Source organism: Brassica napus, chromosome C3, assembly GCF_020379485.1.
Source record: "Brassica napus cultivar Da-Ae chromosome C3, Da-Ae, whole genome shotgun sequence".
NCBI classification, from domain to species: Eukaryota; Viridiplantae; Streptophyta; class Magnoliopsida; order Brassicales; family Brassicaceae; genus Brassica; species Brassica napus.
The window spans coordinates 35,679,194-35,688,817 of NC_063446.1; the positions used below are offsets into that span (position 1 = coordinate 35,679,194).

General features: G+C 35.5%; 1 protein-coding gene and 1 long non-coding RNA gene across 2 annotated transcripts; both read right to left on the bottom strand.

The window, feature by feature from the left end:
* Positions 1 to 758: 758 nt before the first annotated feature.
* LOC106386669 (protein NUCLEAR FUSION DEFECTIVE 4) lies at positions 759 to 5,221 on the bottom strand. Its single transcript, XM_048751167.1, has 3 exons — positions 4,761 to 5,221; positions 3,645 to 4,486; positions 759 to 1,382 (listed from the first exon to the last, which is right to left on the bottom strand). Exons 1-3 carry the CDS (start codon positions 5,094 to 5,096, stop codon positions 911 to 913), a joined length of 1,650 nt encoding a protein of 549 aa, XP_048607124.1. The 5' UTR covers positions 5,097 to 5,221; the 3' UTR covers positions 759 to 910.
* Positions 5,222 to 6,845: 1,624 nt separating this feature from the next.
* Positions 6,846 to 8,673, bottom strand: LOC125583718. The gene is made up of 4 exons (XR_007320781.1): positions 8,402 to 8,673; positions 7,805 to 8,194; positions 7,679 to 7,711; positions 6,846 to 7,505 (listed from the first exon to the last, which is right to left on the bottom strand). It is a non-coding gene; the product is annotated as an uncharacterized LOC125583718 (long non-coding RNA).
* Between the last annotated feature and the right edge of the window lie 951 nt (positions 8,674 to 9,624).

A 9,624-nucleotide genomic window follows, 5' to 3' on the forward strand; every position in this document is an offset into this window, starting at 1 on the left:
ACTCAGAAGATAGATACGTTTATCATGTGTCCGAAAGTCGGTTGCTGCATATGTGAAGATCCGTGTCACATTCTCGTTTTTTTTTTTTTTGAAAAGCAGTGGCGAAATGATGAGATAAAGGAACTTGAATTCTGAAATGATGAAAAGCTATTCATGATGGTCTTAACAAATTCTTGGATTCATATTTCAAAATATAAGCATTTCCCTTATAATGTATATGTTATCACTATAATATAAAACACTATCCTTACAATAGTTGTATGCATGTTTTATTCATTAAATCATTTCTTATATAAGTCTTTTATTAATATTTGTACCAGCAAGTCTTCATTTAAGTCTTTCACGTCAATATATGTATCTGTCATGGTTTATAAATTCTACAACTAATCTTGTTACTCTATCAGTTTAAGCCCATATTATCGGTTTTCAGATCTTGTTATTTAATTTCTAAGTCTTAAAGAGTAAATAAAGCAAGAAGCCCTTTCTAAAAAAAAAAACGAGACTATATAAACCGCTAAGTCTTTGTTGTTGTCAAGAATAGAAAAGATTTAGAATTGGTGATATCAAAATTCTATCACATATGGAAGGAAAGAAATGGGAGGAGACATCAGGCAGGTTTCCGCACGGTGGATCAAGTAGTTCGAATCATTGATAATGCAGTGCGCAACATAATTACTGCACTTCGATTCAAGGCTGATCATAAGTATGCAGGATTGATGCAACGATGGTTTGCAGTCTCAGCTTAATACATAAGAAAATAAGAAATATTTCTTATAACCTTGTAAAAAAAATTTTAGGCTTTCTAGACTCTTGTAAATTCCTATTATTTATACATTGATCAATAAATTTCACATTTCATCAACAAAAAAATTCAAAATCTCATTCAATAAAGAACTGGATCTAACAATTTTTAACTAAGGTTACTAGAAGCTTTCTTGACCTGTTTGCTAGCATGAATCTTAGCATAAATCTCCTTCGTTCTATAAGCCAACAAAATGTCTAAACCAACTCCAATAACAGAAGCTAAAGCCATGACCAAGAAAATGAGACGGTAACAGTGAGCTCCTACGCAAGTGTTGCCTCCACCAGGAGTTGGTGTAGCCTCTGCATCGTAGAGAAATCCGGCGAGGAGACCAGAGAAGAGGAACGAGCCGAGGGGCAAGTTAAGTACTAAGATGTTGTAGATGAGACCATAGTATTTGAGACCAAAGAGTTCTGATGCTGTGGGTACAGTAATGGCTAGACGGACACCATAACAAACTCCGACCACCATTGAACCGATGTAGAGTGAATTAGGCACTGCTAAAGCCATTAGTAGATATCCTACGGCCATGAGGATTTGAGATGCTGCGTTCCATAGTGGTCTTGGTGTTCCAGCTTTCCTGTAGAAATTATAAGAAAATTTACATTTTTTATTAGTAAAGTAATTAAATCAACATGCTTTTTTCATTCCTTTTTGAACAACAAAACAACATGCTGATTGATAATGATGTACTACGTTTACACTTTACAGTAAGGTAACTGTTGTAACAATTGTGAGAAGAAACATATGCGGAAACAGATGAATAAAAGCGATGTAACTACGACACGGATATTTAACGTGGTTCACCCCTAAGGCTACGTCCACTGGCAAAGAGAGATCTTATTATTGGAGGCGATATTTAGTTTACAGAGTGCAAGTTTAGGGTTACTTCGAATACAAGATATATATAGTAGCATCTCGTATCTAAAACCCTAGACTTTATGAACTCATGGGCCTAAGCCCATGATCAGATGTAACATCCATAATAACTTGATGCAACGCTCTTGATGCAACCGAGTCGGTATGATGTACGTGATGTAACATCCATCGCCTAGATGTAACATCCATCGCCTAGATGTAACATCCAGATTCAAGGCATATCAACAAATCTCCATCTTGACTTGAATCCTCCCAATAACAGATGTACCAGATGCACCTTCAAGTGCCAGATGTACCAGATGCGTTTCTCTGCGCCAGGTGTACCAGATGCGCCATCAGCGCCAGATGTACAAGATGCACTTTCAAGTGCTTGATGCGCCATTAACGCCAAATGTACCAGATGCATTATTCAACGCCAAATGTACCATCGCTTTCTTTGCCTCAGATATCCCTTCGGACCAGATATGTTGCTATGACAAACCAGACGCCCTTTAACGGCCAGATGCTCAACTAGAGCCAGACGTTCGTCATCAGCCTGATGTCCCAACGGACTAGATGTCCCAACAGACCAGATGGTCCAACGGACCAGACGCCCCAACGGGCCAGATGTCCCAATGGACCAGACGTCCCAACAGACTAGATGCCCCTACGGGCCGGATGTCTCAACGGACCAGACGTCCCAACGGACCAGATATCCTTGCGGACCAGACGTCCCAACGGGCCAGACGTCCCGACGGGCCAGACGCCCCGACGGGCCAGACGCCCCGACGGGCCAGATGTCCCAACGGACAAGATGTTCCAACGGACAAGATGCCCCAACGGGCCAGATGCCCCTTCGGGCTGGATGCCTCTTTGGGCTAAACCATATACATGGTGAGATGAACATTTGCAGTGCACAAAGTACTGATAGGTTCATTTGAAGACATCACGAACCTTGTCAACACCTCATTAATATATGCCTTATGTGACAAGAACAACTCCTTCTCCCTATCTCTGAAGATCTCCATCCCTAAAATCTTCATTGCTGCACCCAAATCCTTCATCTCAACTTTAGAATTCATAAGCTTCAGGTTCTCGATGTCACATATCTTTTCTTCAGCTATCAACAGTAACCTTCTAGTCTGGTTTAAATTCAATATAATATTTAAGTTTGTAAAGAATCTAGAGGGGGATATTCACGTGATACGGAAATTATAGAGTGTGGTCCAAGTAAAGGTAAAGAACAAGAACTAGTTTGGACATGTCTATGCACGAATACAAAAATTCAAAATGAAACAAACAGAGCTATCTGAAAAATCACTTTTCTTTATATGAAAAGTCACTAAAGGAAGCAAAATGCAGACAAACACAAAAACGCATTGAATCTTGTGTGTCCATTGATGTGGATGTAAAATGATATACGTCACGTAATAGTTTTTAATCTATATTATAAGAGTTCTCATATTATAACGAGAGTAAAGCATAGGATCCCGGAGCTGTAGACTTAATCTTTTATAGTGACTGTAAATTTTAATGTTATAGAATTTTAGTCTAAAGTTTGAATTATTCATAAATCTTCCAAAATCAAAATGGTAGCGTCCTGAATATTATTTTTTTTACAATAAAAAAGAAGAAGAAAATATGAAAATATTATGCATGTGAAAAAATTCTACAATATTTACCAATTAAACCTTTAAGTTAGTTTTGAACCAAACATACCATCAAAACGATTGAATAGTTTTGTCAAAAAAAAAAAATTAACAGATTGAATAGTAAGTTTGCGGATACAAACAATTGCTTGGAACACAAACTGAAGTGTCGGGAGGTGCTGATTGGAAGAACCTAACCAACTAATTATATTTTTTAATTTGAAACTTAAAACATATACCTTTCGAAAAGATTTTTTTTTTTTTTTTAAGGAAACTACTGAAAATGAAATTTGCTGATTGTAAAAAAAAAAAAATTGAAGTAGGTGGAAACTTACTTGAGAAAGTGTTCGGAGAGAGTACCGGAGAGAATGCGACCGAAGAATCCCCAAATACTAGTCATGGAGACGAATATCGAAACATCAGTGTAACCAAGAGCAAGCCCTATCTGGCCCATATTGTTCATCACTGCTAAACCAGTTCCTACACCACACAAGAACGAAACAAATAGCACCCAAAAGTCAACGGTCAACATCGCTTCCATTATCGTATGGTCTTCTCCCAACACCGGCCTCTTCCTCTCCCCCACAAGATTCTCCTCTTCCACCGCCGCGGCCGCAGCCTCTACAGCGATCACTTCCTTCTCCTCCGCTATCTCGGAGCTGAGCAAGGGTTCTTGAATCTGTCCTTCAACGTCTTGTTCACCACGATTCAAGCTTCTGATGAATGCATGGAAAGGTACAGCGATGGGAGAGAACAAGAGGAAGAGAAGTATAGAGGCGAAAGCGACTGAGAACACTCCGGTTTTGATTCCGATGAGGTCGTAAGACTGAAGGTAGACAGCGACTACAACCGCTACGATGTTGAACACGGCGAAGTAGCGAGTCTCTTCGCTGTCCTCGTCGGCGGAAGAAGCTGGAGGGATCTCGCGGAGGAAGAAAACCGCCGTGAGACAGACAGCGAAAGGCACGACGGCGAGTAAAACAAGAAACGACGCCGGATAGTTAGAGAACAGAGCGGTGCAGAGATCGGTGAAAATAGCAGTGCTTAGGCCTACGTATCCTTTCAATATGCCTGAGACCGGACCACGGTTTCGCCGGAAGTTTCGTATGCATGTCACTAGAACCGCCGTGTTCATCCACGTCGTGCTGTTTCCTCCCATACAGAGGAACACACACATCTGTAATCCAAACACAAAATCTTGTCATAACTTGCACGAATGAGTTTCAGACAGACATAAAGAAAGATAATCCGAGCTAGTGGAACGCTGGGGATATTGGTCAAGCGAAGCCGAAGCTAGTTAGGAGTAGTATGATTGGAAAACATTTGATCGAATCAAAAATTTTTTGAACCAAAGTTGATGGTTTATAAATATATATATTAATTATAAAAAGAAAAAAAAAAAGAAAGATAATCTTTTTTAGCAAAAAAAAAAAAAGAAAGATAATCTTTACCTGCCAGTAAGGGAGCGGGGTGATGGTACGGCTAACCACGAGCCATTGTACACCATAGCCAAGAAGACCTTCGAAACAGCCGATAAGGAGGATGACTGGTGTGGAAAGACGATCGGAGGCGAGGCCAGCGAGGATTCCAAAGGCTTTTCCGACGTCTTTAGCAACGGAGAGGTTGTTGAGTTGGAGCTGGTTGAGGTTCATGAGGGACTTGAGAGCGCTGGAGTAGTTGGAGAAGGTGTAGTTGTTGCCGGAGATGGATTGAACCCAAACCGCCGTTACAAAGCCAAGCCATTTTAGTGCAGAAGAGTAAGAAGAGGAAGATCTCAGGAAACCCATTGCTGAAAGAAGATGAATTTGTGGGTCGTGGAGGTTAAAAGTAAGGGAGGCTTTATAGAAGAAACAGGGGAAGATTTCGTTTGTGCTTGTTTTAATTTAATTAAATTGTTTTTTTTCACATTTGTCAACAAATAATAAAAAATGGTTTATTTAAATTTACAAGTGGGATGAGAACAAGGTACGGCAACGTCATGTAATACGGTTAAAGGTGGGCAGGCCGCGGATATATCACGACATGAAATATTTGAAAGCCGGTGTGCTCATATTATATCTTTTCTCAGTCGTTTAAAACAAGTGAAAAAGTCGTATAAAGCTAATAATAATAGTAGGTGGCCAACTAGGCAATGTTTTTTTTGGTAAAAAACCAACTAGGCTATGTTGCTCTCCCTTGCTGCTTAGGAATATGCTTCTTCTTCTTTTTTGTAAAAGATATATGTTTGTTCCTTCTAAACCTATATATAGTACATATTATACTCCTAATTGAAGTTGTATAAGGATTTTATAATCTTCACTACATGTAAATTTGAAAATAATAAGGTTTAATATCGTATTTAATTTGAACTTCTATATTACTAAAAGCATTTTTAATTGATTTGCAGATTCAATTCATTTCACTACTGCATCTGGTTCTTTGATAAATCTATTATTCACATCTCTAATTCTATAAGCAGTAGTGTAAAACGCATATTGGTTTGGTTAAGTTTCGTATTTGTCTTTTATTTTGTTTGTTTCCTGATACAAAGATTTTTCTAAATTAAGATTGAACAGTTTTGAATTTTGTTATAAGATGTCAGTTTATCCAAAAAAAAATCAATGTTAAGAATAAATACTTCAAAAAGAAAAGACCTAGAAAAAAAAGAAAAAAAAGGGAAAAATGCTAACGAAAAGATGTACACATAAAAATGTATATCAAGGAATGAAAGCATCCATTACATGCCGACGAAAAAATCATCCATTACTTTATCGTCAAGACATGAACTTGATCGGTCTAGTAAATCTGTTTGCGTTTATAGACTATTAAATATTATTTAAATAAATTTGGTTCAAATAATAAAAAGATCAAATATATTAAAATTTTAAATATTAAAAAATAATTAGATGTTCTTTTCTTCTACTTTATTAATATAAAAACTTATTATTTTGCACGATTTAATTCTCTTATAAATGAAATATAAATGACTTAAATCTCTCTTTCAATATATGCATCATCTCTTCTATTAATTCAGAGTCCTATTTTTATCTATTGACTAGGAATCGTCAACTCCGCGCAAGCGCGGAGATCTGTGTTTGGTGTATTACAGCAGTTCATTATGCTTGCAATTGAAAGATAACGTGTGTATGTTACTGGTTAATTTGTGTACATTTTGAGCTACGATTAATGTATTCATATATATATATATATATATATATAGTGTTATTGTTTTTTTGTTGCTTATTCAGATCCGTTATTCTTCTCCTGCAAAATATTATGTTGTGTATGTCATCAACAGTCATCTTTCTACGATATTCTTTCTCAAGAGTCAGGACAACACTTCAATAATCAGGCAATTAACTTGCAAAGTTTTTACATTTATCATTCATATATTTTTCACGGTTATAATAAAAACCTAGCAGCTCCAAAGAATCAGAAGATCAAAAATAGAAAAAGAAATAACAAACAGCCAATTGTATTTTATATATTTTGAACTCTATAGATTGTTTAATATCAAAATAAACAATGCTATATAGCCCCTTACACATTATAAGCGATGTTATAGAAACATTTATTTCATATTGGAGATAAAAACATCAAGTTCATCCAATATACAGACATATAGAAAAAAAGCAAATGAGAAACAAACATAGAAGACAAAAGTACAACACTCATATCTCAAACTCTCTCTCCCAACATCTTCTTTTCTTCTCTCAGGGCCTTGACACATTGTTTGGGTAGTGAGCTACAATATGATCATAAACAGCAAGTGTAAGAAAATCATCAAGCTCACTTGCAGTACATTGCTTTGTAAACTTCTTGCAGTTGTCCTTATACATTCCTTTCTTAAACTTATCTTTACCAACTTCTTTCTCGATTCTTTCCATCTCTTCTTCCACAACTCTCTCAAACAACTCTTTGTTCACCCTGACTCCAAGCCCATCTCCGTCCAACTCCACTTCATACCTAATCCATTGCCAGTTCTGGACACGACTTATCTCAGCTGGAGCCGCATCTTCCATCAGGTTATAGCGTGGGACAGATCCTGATCGTGTTAGCCACACTGCTAAGTATTCGATCCCCACACGTCTGTTCAGCCTTAGACCCTCTGCTCTGATCTGTACTGTTTAAAATAAAATAAAAACATTCCAATCTGCATGGATGCATTCACAGGCCACATGGGCAATTATCCAAACCAAATAAAATCCACGAAGCATCTGCAATAACAAAGCACAAATGAATTTGTATAGCAAAATCCATGAGCGTTACATTCGTTAATTTTTTTTCACTTGACATATCATCCATACTCTTGCAAACTATACAGTTGTTAAGGTTTTAAAAGAGACCACAAATGAATTAAGTGACTTAAGCCATCTCCTAACTTCCTTACCTGAATGTTCATCGGCATGAGTCTGATATCAACCTGAACATAAGTAAAAGGAAACAGAAACAATCACACATATATAACAAATGACCATTGAAAAAACTTGTCTTTTTACTTAAAAGGATAGTTGACCTTATAGTGGAGAGGCAAGCATTCTTTAAGCTTAGTTCTCAAACGCATACCAAATATAGTTGCCATATAATCCGTATGGTCGGTGTAAACGTTATCGTGAATTGATCACATAACCAAAACCCACAAACTCACAAATCATTAAAGATCATGTACACACAAAAAAAAAGCCTCACACTTTTGGATCCAAAATTAAACTTTTTTTTCTCACTATCATTGGGACTACACAGTGAGATCATTAAACAGAGGACTAATAATACTCACTGGACGCGATTAAGCTTGTCATCGAGAGTGATGGAGTCTTCAGACAGAACACTTAGTTGCTCCAAGGAGTAAGGGTGTTCCAGATCTCTTATGTCTCTTACATACTTTGTCTATTTTCGTCAAAGAATCCTAAATAGCTCAAAAATCCAAAAAAAAAGAAAAATATCAAAAAAACTAATCTAACCGAAGTTAAAAGGATATCATAGATGTCGAGAGGATCAAGTGCAAATCTATTTGCTCAGAGCAAATCTCCTTATAAAAAAAATTCTCAGGCCGAAATCCGATCTACAGAATCAGTTACGACTTGAAATTCAAAGGCGAAAGCGGAAACTTTACCGTGTTCTTCTGCTGCTGAGTACTTCTTGATTCTGGCAGCTCTAAGAGATGGGGATTGTGTTATATGTGGACGTATATTTATAGGATTCAACTGAGAAGCTTCTGAAACGTACCGATGAAAGTTTAGTTGTAGTTGTTAGAATTAAAGGCTGATATATGGATTGATTATCTTCGCTAACTGAAACGGTAAACGTAGGGGCGGGATGACTATGACATCATCGTGCTTATTTAGGTTTTTGTCAACAATTTATGTTGTAAAAAAATTAAAAAAAATTGTGGAACCCAAAATATGCCATGTGGACACTTTTATAGGGAGAGAATATGTAATGGGCTCCGACCAATACGTAAAACCAAGAGAATATGTAATGGGCTCCGACCAATATGCCATATTGATTTTTTTTTTAAATTTTAAGTCCAGTCCAAAATGACATGGCATATTGATTGGTTCTCAATATTTTTGCCTATGTGGCAAGGTTTAGGAGAGAGAGATTTAGTCCCTTTTATATAGTAGGATGATAAAAGGTTATCACTTAAATTTTAAATAGTCCAACAAAACATATAACAATATTTGAATTACTATAAACATGTAATAGTATTTAAAGCATTTTATAACAATATTATTCATAAAAAACAACATGTAACAGTAATCAAAGATTACAAAATCCTTACGTTTGAATTTAACTATATTCTTTTGACATACGTTTGAATTGAGCATTTAATGTTTTGTAATTTAACTTTAAATTTTTAATATACCTTTTTTAGAATCAACATATTTTACTATACCTTTCATAATAAAAAAATTCACAGCTTTAATGTACAGGCACTATAAATAATCTAAATGCAAACTTTAACATTTTCTGACAATATTTTTAACACTATTTTAGTAAGTTCATCTATTTAATTATTTAAAATTAATAAGTTTTTTAGATTTTATTTTCGATTTATAAATAAATTGTAACAATAAAATAATTTGTATAAAACTAAACTGTTATGTAATAATGCTGAACAATATAAATTAACAATATGACACAATATATAACATCAAATATTAAATAAAATAACAAATTAATTTATAATAAATTTAAAACTATTTTCATATATACGAATATCTAAAGTTGTTGTCACTAATAAAAATGACTAAACAAAATTTAAAAGAAAAAAATAACTCCAACTAATTAAACATTTTATTAAAAAAAAATAATATAACAAAAAAATGTTTATTT

Coding starts and splice junctions, on each gene's coding strand:
- LOC106386669 (XM_048751167.1), bottom strand. CDS start 5,096: ATGGGTTTCCTGAGATCTTCCTCTTCTTACTCTTCTGCACTAAAATGG. Junction 4,487..4,760: donor CCCCGCTCCCTTACTGGCAG/GTAAAGATTATC, acceptor TTTGGATTACAG/ATGTGTGTGTTCCTCTGTAT. Junction 1,383..3,644: donor CTCTCCGAACACTTTCTCAA/GTAAGTTTCCAC, acceptor TAATTTCTACAG/GAAAGCTGGAACACCAAGAC.